Source organism: Triticum dicoccoides, chromosome 3B (assembly GCF_002162155.2).
Source record: "Triticum dicoccoides isolate Atlit2015 ecotype Zavitan chromosome 3B, WEW_v2.0, whole genome shotgun sequence".
Lineage (NCBI taxonomy): Eukaryota > Viridiplantae > Streptophyta > Magnoliopsida > Poales > Poaceae > Triticum > Triticum dicoccoides.
The window spans coordinates 602,072,385-602,085,462 of record NC_041385.1 but is presented as its reverse complement, the minus strand read 5'-3'; the positions used below and the strand labels follow the sequence as shown (position 1 = coordinate 602,085,462).

General features: G+C 46.3%; 1 protein-coding gene across 1 annotated transcript; it reads right to left on the bottom strand.

Moving 5' to 3' along the window:
• Positions 1 to 8,073: 8,073 nt before the first annotated feature.
• LOC119277368 (glycerophosphodiester phosphodiesterase GDPD1, chloroplastic-like) lies at positions 8,074 to 12,762 on the bottom strand. Its single transcript, XM_037558652.1, has 8 exons — positions 12,518 to 12,762; positions 12,231 to 12,427; positions 9,921 to 9,980; positions 9,488 to 9,568; positions 9,180 to 9,380; positions 8,990 to 9,085; positions 8,694 to 8,890; positions 8,074 to 8,581 (listed from the first exon to the last, which is right to left on the bottom strand). Exons 1-8 carry the CDS (start codon positions 12,606 to 12,608, stop codon positions 8,350 to 8,352), a joined length of 1,155 nt encoding a protein of 384 aa, XP_037414549.1. The 5' UTR covers positions 12,609 to 12,762; the 3' UTR covers positions 8,074 to 8,349.
• Positions 12,763 to 13,078: the final 316 nt, after the last annotated feature.

The following is a 13,078-nucleotide window of genomic DNA, read 5'->3' as shown; positions in this document are numbered from 1 at the left end:
TTAAATAGGGCACCATCTGAATCCGTTGAGACGACACCGTATGAATTATGGTTTAGGAAGAAACCTAAGCTATCGTTTCTGAAAGTTTGGGGATGTGATGCTTATGTCAAGAAACTTCAACCTGAAAAGCTCGAATGCATCTTCATAGGATACCCTAAGGAAACTATTGGGTATACCTTCTACCTCAGGTCAGAGGGCAAGATCTTTGTTGCCAAGAATGGATCCTTTCCGGAGACAGAGTTTCTCTCGAAAGAAGTAAGTGGGAGGAAAGTAGAACTTGATGAGGTAACCCCTCTTGAACCGAAAAGTAGCGCAGCTCAGGAAGATGTTTCTGTGGTGCCTGCACTGACTAGAGAGGAAGTTAATGATGATGATCATGAAACTTCGGATCAAGTTGCTACTGAACTTCATTAGTCCACAAGGACACGTTCCACGCCAGAATGGTATGGCAACCCTCTCCTGGAAATCATGTTGTTAGACAACGGTGAACCTTTGAACTATGAAGAAGCGATGGCGGGTCTGGATTCCAACAAATGGCTTGAAGCCATGAAATCCGAGATAGGATCCATGTATGAGAACAAAGTATGGACTTTGGTGGACTTGCCCGATGATCGGCGAGCCATAGAAAATAAGTGGATCTTTAAGAAGAAGACTGACACGGATGGTAATGTGACCGTCTATAAGGCTCGGCTTGTCGCTAAGGGTTATCGACAAATTCAAGGAGTTGACTACAATGAGACCTTCTCACCCGTAGCGAAGCTGAAGTCCATCCGAATCATGTTAGCAATTGCTGCATTCTATGATTATGAGATCTGGAAAATGGACGTCAAAACGGCATTCCTTAACAGTTTCCTTAAGGAAGAATTGTATATGATGCAGCTGGAAGGTTTTGTCGATCCTAAGAATGCTGACAAGTATGCAAGCTCCAGCGCTCCATCTATGGGCTGGTGCAAGCATCTCAGAGTTGGAACATTCGCTTTCATGAAATGATCAAAGCGTTTGGGTTTATACAGATTTATGGAGAATCTTGTATTTACAAGAAAGTGAGTGGGATCTCTATAGCTTTTCTCATACTATATGTGGATGACATACTATTGATGGGAAATGATATAGAACTTTTGGAAAGCATAAAGGCCTACTTGAATAAGTGTTTTTCTATGAAGTACCTTGGAGAAGATGCTTACATATTAGGCATCAAGATCTATAGAGATAGATCGAGACGCCTCATTGGTCTTTCACAAAGCACATACCTTGACAAGATATTGAAGAAGTTCAATATGGATCAATCCAAGAAGGGGTTCTTGCCTGTATTGCAAGGTGTGAGATTGAGCGCAGCTCAATGCCCGACCTCAGCAGAAGATAGAGAAAAGATGAGTGTCATCCCCTATGCCTCAGCCATAGGCTCTATTATGTATGCCATGCTGTGTACCAGACCTGATGTGAACCTTGCCATAAGTTCGGTAGGGAGGTACCAAAGTGATCCCGGATGGAACACTGGACAATGGTCAAAAATATCCTGAAGTACCTGAAAAGGACTAAGGATATGTTTCTCGTTTATGGAGGTGCTGAAGAGCTCGTCATAAAGGGTTACATTGATGCTAGCTTTGACACAGATCTGGATGACTCCAAGTCACAAACCAGATACGTGTATATTTTGAATGGTGGGGAAGTCAACTAGTGCAGTTGGAAGCAAAGTGTTGTGGTGGTGTCTACATGTGAAGCGAAGTACATAGCTGCTTCGGAAGCAGCACAGGAAGCAGTCTGGATGAAGGAGTTTATCATCGACCTAGGAGTGATTCCCAATGCATCGGGCCCGGTGACTCTCTTCCATGAAAACACTGGAGCTATTGCCCTTGCCAAAGAGCCCAGATTTCACAAGAAGACCAGGCACATCAAACGTCGCTTCAACTCCATTCATGAATATATTCAAGATGGAGACATAGATATTTGTAAAGTGCATACGGATCTAAATGTCGTAGATCCGTTGACTAAACCTCTTCCACGAGAAAAACATGATTAGCACCAAAACTCTATGGGTGTTCGATTCATCACAATGTAACTAGATTATTGACTCTAGTGCAAGTGGGAGACTGTTGGAAATATGCCCTAGAGGCAATAATAAAATGGTTATTATTATATTTCCTTGTTCATGATAATTGTATATTGTTCATGCTATAATTGTATTAACCGGAAACCGTAATACATGTGTGAATACATTTTTTGATAAAGGGCGACTTTATTATCTCAAAATGTAGCATCAAGCGGATACAAAGCATTATGAGTAACACCCGGCCTCTGCATAACTAAGATGCACACAGCCAAATCCAAAAGTCTCACAAAATTCATGAAATAAAAATTGACACACCGGCAATAGTAGAGTCTTTTAGACCGACACTATGCCTATGTCGAAGAAGGTGGTGGCTCGATCCATAGGCTATGCTGCCACCCATGTTGGGAAAAAACCTCCGTAGCCACCTGCTCCAATCGCGTACACACCGCCATGAACAGCGGTTGGTACTCCGGCCGTTGTAGTATAGACCACGTACGTAGCAAGTGCGTACACCGGAAAATAACCTGTAGAGGAGAAGCATTTTTGTCATTAAAAACCAAATCATTTCTACATAGCCAAAGCGACCAAATTAAGGCATACGCTCCCACCCTTATTAGCGTTTTGAACCTATTTGTAATACCGTCCAACCAATGACCAAAAATATTGGCAACACTTGTGGGCGGATACAAATTTGACGCTATTTGGATGACTGACCACGTAGAACGTGCAAACTTGCATTGGAAAAAGAGGTGTTTGATTGTCTCGTCATGAGTACAAAAGGAACACTTCTTACTCCCTCGCCAGTTGCGCCGTGCGAGTTTGTCTTTGGTTAACACAACTCCCCTACGGAGATACCACATGAAGATTTTCACTTTTAGTGGAATTTTAGACTTCCAAATTTTCTTATTATTACTCGTTGGTACCTCAGAATGCGTGAGTGCACGGTACATAGAGTCCAATGTGAAAGACCCTGATGTAGTAAGGTTCCAGCGAAACACATCCCGACCTTGTGTCAGGTTAATCAAATCCAGCCGGGATAAAAGATTATGCCATGACACAAGCCGGGGGCCAATCAAATCCCGCCTGAACGAAATATTCGGCGGGGAAGAACCGAGCACGTGCGCAATAGTATTATTCTTATCGCGAGCGATGTTATATAAGGCTGGATATTGTTCTCTGAGACTGGCATTGCCTAGCCAGATGTCTTCCCAGAAACGAATCTCCGACCCGTCCTTTATCACGAAAGACCCAAAGCAAAAGAGATGTTTCTTTGCCGCCATTAGGCCAACCCAAAAGTGCGAGTCGCCAGGTTTCCAATATGCCTGGGATACCGCCTTTTGGCCTAGATACTTGTTGCGCAACATGGTTTGCCAAACACCATCCTCAGTAAGAAGTTTAAATAACCATTTACTGAGAAGGGCCTCATTCTTGACCTGCAGGTCATGAATTCCAAGGCCACCTTGGTCTTTAGGCCTACAAACCACGCTCCATTTGGCCAGCCTGTATTTTTTCTTTTCACCATCTCCTTGCCAAAAGAATCTGGATCTAAAGTAGTCCAGTCTTTGCAGGACCCCTTTTGGGAGTTGGAAGAAAGAAAGCATATAGAGAACCATATTTGTGAGGACGGAGTTGATCAAAACCAGCCGACCACCAACTGAGAGTAGTTTTCCTTTCCAACTGCTCAACCGTTTCTCTAGATGCTCCTCCACATGCTTCCACTCTGCAATGGTGAGACGCCGATAATGTACCGGTATTCCCAGATATTTAATCGGGAATTGGCCAAGTGCGCAACCAAACAGGTCAACATAATCGGCTGCCGCCTCAACGACTTCTCCAAAGCAGAACAATTCACTTTTATGAAAGTTAATTTTGAGGCCCGACATTTTCTCAAACGCTGAAAGCAATAGCTTCAGATTTCGAGCTTTGTCTAGGTCATGTTCCATAAAAAGAATCGTGTCATCGGCATATTGCAAAATAGAGAGGCCACCATCCACAAGGTGTGGCACTACTCCCGCAATCTGTCCATCCTGCTTAGCACGCTCAATCAGAATAGCCAACGTGTCAGCAACAATGTTAAATAACATTGGGGACATGGGGTCACCCTGTCGTAGTCCTTTTTTTGTCTGAAAGTAATGACCTACATCATCATTGACTTTGATGGCCACACTACCTCCAGTTACAAAATTTTGGATCCACTTGCACCATTTATCGGAGAAACCTTTCATCCTTAGGGCCTGTTGGAGAAAAGACCACTTGACCTTGTCATAGGCTTTTTCAAAGTCAATTTTGAATACCACTCCACTCATGTTTTTCCGGTGCATCTCGTGGACGGTCTCATGAAGGATAACTACACCATCTAGTATATTCCTTCCTTGCATGAAGGCCATTTGAGATGGCCGAGCAACATGGTCGGCTATTGAGTTTAACCTATTCGTAGCTACTTTGGTGAAAATCTTGAAGCTGACATTAAGGAGGCATATGGGTCTGAACTGTTGGATCCGTTCGGCCTCCTTAATTTTCGGCAACAAAACAATCTCACCAAAATTTAGCCTAAATAGGTCAAGTTGATCGGCATGAAGACACTTAAACAACTCCAGAAGGTCAGCCTTAATGACATCCCAGAAATTCTGATAAAATTCTGCGGGAAAACCATCAGGGCCTGGAGCTTTGTTGTGTTCCATTTGGAACACTGCCGCTCTCACCTCCTCTTTCGAGAAAGGTGTCGTGAGGATATTGTTCTCTTCCACCGTGACTTGTGAAATATCATCTACTCGGGCCTCGTCAAGGGTGACATTCCCTTCATCTGGCGCCCCAAAAAGAGATTTGTAGTAGCTGGTGATATACCTTTTGAGCTCCTCCTGACCTTCGATCCGCCCCTCATCCTGTTGGAGACTATGAATACATTTCTTCCTATGTCGACCATTGGCGACCAATTGGAAGTATTTTGTATTACTATCTCCCATTAGGATGAAGTCAGCTTTGGACCTCTGGTAGTATTTGATCTCCTCTTCGCGCAATAGACGGGCAACCTTCACAACATGTCCCTAGTGAGCCTCTAGTTGACTAGCTCGTTGATCAATAGATGGTTATGGTTTCCTGACCATGGACATTGGATGTCATTGATAACGAGATCACATCATTAGGAGAATGATGTGATGGACAAGACCCAATCTTAAGCATAGCACAAGATCGTGTAGTTCGTTTGCTAGTGCTTTTCTAATGTCAAGTATCTTTCCTTAGACCATGAGATTGTGCAACTACCGGATACCGTAGGAATGCTTTGGGTGTATCAAACGTCACAATGTAACTGTGTGACCATAAAGGTGCACCACATGTATCTCCGAAATTGTCTGTTGGGTTGGCACGAATCGAGACTGGGATTTGCCACTCCGTATGATGCAGAGGTATCTCTTGGCCCACTCGGTAATGCATCATCATAATGAGCTCAATGTGACTAAGGAGTTAGCCATGGCATCATGCGTTATAGAAGAGTAAAGAGACTTGCCGGTAACGAGATTGAATGAGGTACGGGGATACCGACGATCGAATCTCGGGCAAGTAACATATCAATGGACAAAGGGAATTGTATACGGGATTGATCGAATCCCCGACATCGTGGTTCATCTGATGAGATCATCATGGAACATGTGGGAGCCAATATGGGTATCCAGATCCCTCTATTGGTTATTGGACGGAGAGCTGTCTCGGTCATGTCTGCATGGTTCCCGAACCCGTAGGGTCTACACACTTAAGGTTCGGTGACGCTAGAGTTGTAATGGGAAATTATATGTGGTTACCGAAAGTTGTTCAGAGTCCCGGATGAGATCTTGGACATCATGAGGAGTTCCGGAATGGTCCGGAGGTGAAGATTTATATATGGGAAGTCCAGTTTCAGTCGCCGGAAAGGTTCCGGGGATTATCCGTATTGTACCGGGACCACCGAAAGGTGTCCGGGGGTCCACTGGGTGGGGCCACCTACCCCGGGGGGCAAAGTGGGCTGAATATGGGTGGGAACCAGCCCCCTAGTGGGCGCCTCCCAAGGGCCCAAGGCTCCTAGGTCGGAAATCCTAGGGGGTGGGGGCGCCTCCCACCAACTTGGGGGGGCAAGCTCCCCCCTTGGCCGCCGCCCCCCTCTAGATGCATCTAGGGGGGACGGGCCCCTCTCCCCTTCGCCCTATAAATAGAGGGGGTGGGAGGGCAGCCGCACCCCTTCCCCTAGCGCAGCCCTTCCACCTCCTACACCTCCTCCTCCTCTTAGTGCTTGGCGAAGCCCTGCCGGAGAACCACGAGCTCCACCACCACCACGCCTTTGTGATGTCGGAGTTCTCCCTCAATTTCTCCTTCCCCCTTGCTGGATCAAGAAGGAGGAGACGTCACCGGGTTGTACGTGTGTTGAACGCGGAGGCGTCGTCCCTTCGGCGCTTGGATCGGATCTTCCGCGATTTGAATCGCCGCGAGTACGACTCCATTAACCACATTCTTGTAACGCTTCCGCTTAGCGATCTTCAAGGGTATGAAGATGCACACCCTCTCTCTCGTTGCTAGCATCTCCTAGATTGATCTTGGTGACACGTAGGATTTTTTTTGAATTGTTACTATGATCCCCAACACATAATGCGTCCAGCCCAGCCGCTCGCCGTTGCTGGGACCTCCAACGCCCCGTGGCTCCTTCCTCCCTCCCTCCCTCGGCCTCCTCTCCTCCTTTCCATGTTGGCCAACCAGGATCTCCACCACTGAACGCGTGCCTATGCTGCCTTACCAGTTTTTTCGCAACATCATTTGTGTTGCAGAAGTCCTTCTACAACAACATCAATGTTGCAAAAAAGTTAAGACAAAAAAATCCACAACATCATTTGTGTTGCAGAAGCCGTTCCGCAACAATACCCATGTTGTGAAAAGTAAGACAAAAAAATCTGCTACAGAACCTCTATTGCAAATGTTTCTGCAACATGAGATCTGTTGCAAAGGGTCCTGCAGTACTGTATTTGTTGCAGTTGTGCGGAAAGGGCCGGGCCATTGGATGGCGTCAGATCAAACGACCGTGATGGCGACAGATCCTTTAAAAAGATCTGTCGGCCAACGCGTAGCATCGCCCAAATTTGCAACTAACCGGACAAAATTCACGCAAAAATGACAGATTTCATCAAAGTTCAAATAGAGCATAGCACAAATCATCCATAGATAGCATGTAAATAAGTCTAGCACAATAATAGTTCAAATTCAACGAGATTAACCGGATGTTCAATAAGTTTTTCATGCACAGATCCTATCATCCCATACATACTGGACCTTCAGCTTCATCCAACAATGCATGCGCATAAATAAATGTCCCTCTATCCTGTGGTGCATCACGACAACGCGTTCAGGCTACACAATGAATAACAACATCGAATGAATGAATCAATCAACAACTTGAGCAAGAAGCAAAACTTACGATCTCCTCCTTTGCCGTGCGTAATGGTCACCTTGCCTCCACCATATCAACCGCGCCAGAAAACTTGGTGACGGAGATCTGGATGGCGTACCATCTATAAGATAACGACCTTACATTGCGATCATGGATGATATGCATGTGGTAGGGCGCAACGCGCTTTTTGTGCATGAAATTCATGCACTTGCTGCTAGAAGGTCCCCCATCCACTCCTACCTACGAAATTCATGGATACAACCTACCACGCATCGCACAACTCATCATGCATGGTCGAGTACCCTGCCATCATTCTCATACTAAAAAAGACGTGGTGTTCGAAAATAAGCTCAATGGCATTTGACTGAACACCTATTGCGTGTGGTGTTCGAAAATAAGCTCAATGACATTTGACTGAACACCTATTGCGTGTGGCGTCCACACATGGGGACAGAGTGTACTGGTTGCGGAGGTCCGACGATGCCAGTATGCCGACCAAAGAGGTACAGCAACGGTGTCAGAGGAGGGTGCGGATGATAAAGGACGGAATGAAAGAAAATGGGACCGGAAAGGGGGATTTAATGGGAAGGGTGTTGGAGATGACCTACATCCAATATGAGGGAGTACTAGCGTAGTAATAACACCGCCATTGTGACGATGACATTCACTGTATATCCAGAAAAATCACCACCCTCGCTACTACATGTATGAATCAATGCCCCCTCGCTACAACATGTATAAAACAATCCCAAATTCTCCTAGGACCAGGGCTCACCGAAGGAGATCACACCAACCCAGTACGTATACTTGTACTTCCCTCCACAAGGGGCTCCTCTTCCTGTATGCCAATCAGTCAGTTACATCCAAAGCCATCAACGGGGTGCAGTCTGTGTTATTGCACAAGCTCCGGCATCAGCCTCAGTAGGAATGAAATCTCCCGCTGCGTGAAATTTGGCGTCGACGCGGCATCTTTCACAGCTTGGCTGCTCAGATCATTGATCTCCGTGTCGATCTCCGGGACAGCGATGAGGTCCGAGACGGCCCCCGTGATCTCCGGCACGAGGTCGACGATGACCCCGTTCACCCCCATCAGGTGCTGCATGTACACCGCCTCCGGCACGTTACTGCACATTTCCACAACGGCGTCAGAAACATTTTTAGCATTCAAATTCAGATAAACCCCAGCTCAACTAGGCCGTCATTCCAGAGACGTTGATGAAGAACTAGAGAACCTACTTGAGTGTCCCGTAAGTTAGTAGGGAGAGGTCAGCCTCCTTGATCTTTGGTATGGCAGTCGGGAACCTGAAGACCGCGCGGGCCTCGGACACGATCCCTTGCATGCCAGTGGCGAGGCACAGCTTGACCGCCTCCTCCAACGAGTTCCTCCTCACGTCGGCGTAGACTTCTGTCCCTCCGTTCGTCAAGAAGTACACCTGACAAACATCATAACGATGGCGATCAGTGACGCTCATGGTGTGTAATGGATACAAGTTCCATGTGCTTGCTCTGTCCGGTAATAATATTGCACTTACAGGGTATGTGCTCTGTAGTTTTCGCATGAGCTGCGCAGCATCGGGCTGGAAGCTAGAGAAAATGATAGGCCTATCCTTGGCACACTCGAAGACCACCTGTTCACAAGTTGAAAATCTGATGTGTTAGAACAACAGGTATCAAGCTGTAACCAACCGAAAGTGACTCATGTACTGCAGTAATAGTACATGCCTTGAGGATGGCCTGGAGGATGTGAGTGAGCTCCTCATCTTGGTACACAAGATTGTCATCGAATTTCAGCTCGACATTGAAGCCCAATCTTGGATTGACCTTCTCGAATGCTTCTTGAAGGGTGCAAAGAGGATCATCTGACTGAACGCTCCAATTCAACACCCGGCCGTCCTTCATTTTCCGCAGCAAAGGCTTCCCATTCTGAATTTAGCAATAAGCAATGAATAATCAGATGCATTATGTCAAACTTTATGTAACCACTACTAATGACCAAATGAGCACACTGGTGTTTTGCACTTTCTCCATACCTTGCCTTGCTTGTTTTGTGGGCCATACTGGAGGAAATCTTCCAACTGAAGATCAGTGACACGCTTCTCTGAAATTTTGCCCTGAAAACAGATAGTTCAGGTGAGTTAGGTTGGTTGCTTACAAGTGATATGGAAACAGGAAAACATCAAAGTTGGCAGCATGTCAGGTAGTAGCCTGTTTGGCATGTGCTTTTTGTGGCGGTTTCTACATGGCTGTTCGGATAGCAGCATGGCTGCCGAAATTTCGGGTGTACGCCAACCTTTTGGCCAGCTATTCAGTTTCATTGCCAACATCTGGGCGAGCCCATATGGCAAAATCGTTAGCCAAATAATTGGTGGGCCCATCCAAACAGCCCCTACAATCACTCACCGGGGAAGAGGAAATGATGGAAAGTGATACGCATACAAAGCAAGAGTGCACATATGAACTTACATGCTCCTCAGTAATGATGAAGTTGTCATGGAAGATGATTGGGCAGACGTCCTTGGTGACCTACAAAATTGATATTCATGGTTCTCTTCTCAACATCTTTGCACACTGACTTATTTAGGAGACAAAGAGAGAAGGGCCAGAAGTGAAAAAAATCAGTATCTTCTTTGAACACTTTGAACAAATTTAGCTTTGAAGCAAATTAGGAATGGAAACATTTAGTTGGCGTTTTTGCGCAATAGCACTGTAAGAAGAAAAAAAAACGATGGACTAAACGATAGATATATGGGACAGGCAAGATATTTGATCTTGATATAAGTACAAGGTGGAGGTGGGGTTTGGCGTCATCAGATGTACTAGATCGCACTAGTGCAACAGGACAAACGAACAACTAGCTAGTGTACTATCTTGCATGAGTGCTGCTTCAGGTACGACAAAAGTTGTACGATCGCAACGACCCTGAATAGACGACATCGTTGATGCAGCCTCGTCACAGTCCACTGTAATATCGTACCAACATCGGATACATCAAGAATATAACGACATTTCGAACAAGCCAATCTAGGACCAAATCTTTAATCTGTCAAATTACGTCTATTGGTTTGGGTCTGCCTAAGAGGCTAAGACACATCTATATTTGCCCTAGTTACACATTAGACTCGGTCAAACATAAAAAGAAAAAAAAAGAATATCCACACAAATCTTCGCAAAAAATTATTGATACAGAATTTGCAATATTAGAGCAACTCCAAGAGCTCCCATAAAAATCTTCTTATAGGATGACTGTATAATTTAGGAAAAGTTTTCTAACACCTACTTTTTTCAGTTCCCGTAAAACTTCTGCCCATAAAATACTTCCCCATCTCAAAATAAGTGTCTCAACTTTGTACTAGCTCTAGTACAAATTTATACTAAGCTCAAGACACTTATTTTGGAACGGAGGAAGTATAAATTTGCATTTTTCATTCAAAAAGGCGTTGGGGCCGCAAGTCAGTGACAACGTGTGTCCATGGTGGCCGGCGTCCGTGAAATTTCAGGCGGTTATCCACGGACATAAGGCTGGTTGTAATGGAGAGTATCATATACTAGTATCATGCATATGATACTAGTGTATGATACTACATACGTAATGCAAAGTATCATATGTTGGTATCATAGAGTACTACATTTATTGCCATGCATGACACAAAGTAGCACATCATTTAATATGATACGGTATCATGATATGATACTCAAACATCTCTTTCTTCATTTAATTCTATGTCATCTCATCAAAATTGCTTAGTTGGCATGCATGATACTACCTATGATAATACCATTACGGGCAGCCTAGTTATATGAAAAGATCATCTACCAATAAACTAGGAGGATGGAGGAGGTGTTTTTACAGAATCCCGTAAAAAATATTGCGCAGGCTTTTTTTACTCTAACTTCCCGTAAATGGAAGTGTTCGCAGGGATACTGGAGCTATCCGAGTTGCTCTTAGGGGACATGTTAGATGCTTTAGCAAAACTATTGTGGTTTTAAACTGTGTTAGTACAAGTTTTTGTGAATTATTTAGGAGTACTGGAGTATTATTTTGTGCTGGTGAGCTGGTCAGATCTGGAGAGCTCGATGAGCCGCCCCACTACTCCACATGGAGAGAATTCCTTATTTGGCGCTCTCTTAAAATTTGGTTCCCTTTTTGGCCCTAAAAAAAATTCTTCCCTTTTTAACACTCAAACTTCATTTTGTTCCTTTTGTGACACTTCTGCTAGTTTTGACAACTAACACCGTTAAATACCACATGAGAAGTCCACTTTACCCCTGCTGTATTTTGTGACCAAAATTGTGAACTGGAAATCAAAAGCTATTGTGGTTTTAAACTGTGTTAGTGCAAGTTTTTGTGAATTATTTAGGAGTACTGGAGTATTATTTTGTGCTGGTGAGCTGGTCAGATCTGGAGAGCTCGATGAGCCGCCCCACTACTCCACATGGGAGGCCACCGCGGCGCACGTGGGGTCGCTTCGTTACGCGGCGACCTTCCCCTTTCCCTTTCCCCAGCGGCGACACGGCAAAACGTGCTCGAGCCGCTCCGGACGGCCACGTCGCCATCAACAAAGATCCCCTAGACCGGACACACTACACCGAGGAGAGCTACACCAGTTCCTGGAAGCCCGGGACCCGCGTAGACCGAACCCATACACCCGTTCCTTTCCTCGGAACCCGCGCAAGTGCGTAACAGAGGCCTAACAAATTAATTAATTAACGTAGCACGCAGGGGAGGTGGGAGGGATTCGATTGGAGGGGACGGAATCGAGATCTTCTTCATACCTGGACGTCGAACTCGACGTAGTCGACGGCGAAGCGCGCCGCCTCGTTGAACGACCGGACCGAGTTCTCCTTCACCTCCTGCAGCCGCCGGTCCGGCGACGCCAGCGCGTTCATCCCCTTGCCGCGGTGCCCGATCACCGCGAACCGCCGGCCCGCGCCGCGCTGCTGCCTCTTCATCGTCGCCACCGACTCCGCGTCTGCGGTCGCACGCGCGCGCGTTATTACCGGCCGATTGATGACCAACCGAAAAGTAGAGACGCGGGGACGAAAGGAACAGCGGCGCGTACCGAGGACCCGCGCGGCGGCGGTGAGGTGGTCCGGCACGACGACGTCGAGGGTGGGGACGTCGGCGACGCGCGCGGCCTTGAGCAGGGCCATTGATCGGTCGACCGATGTGTTATATACGTACGCACACGTGCGGCGTGCCGAATTGGTGGGGATTTCGGACAGCGAGCGCCGGGGTGGATTCGGCGAGGAGAGGAGAAGGAGGGGGGTTCGATGGCTGGCTGGCTGGCGAGTTGCAACGGGCGGGGAAAGGAGTTTATATGGACGGACGGATGGACGCCGGAGTTGAATGTGATGCCGGAGCGAGAATATTCCAGGGTGCCGCTCGGGCTCCCGGGTTTATCCTCCGGGATATTCGCTTTGCCGCATCGCCTTTTCGTTCCGGACAGGTCTCCTGTCCTATTTTTACGTCACCCTGTCTCGCTTTTCCTTCTCTCTCTCTCTCTTTTTTTGAAAAACATGTGTAACTTTAATTATTTTTATAGATTTTTTAGAGAGAGGAAAAAGTCCATAAAAGAAGAAGCCTCAGATCAGATGAGGCTGAACATCGGCAATCAGCACAA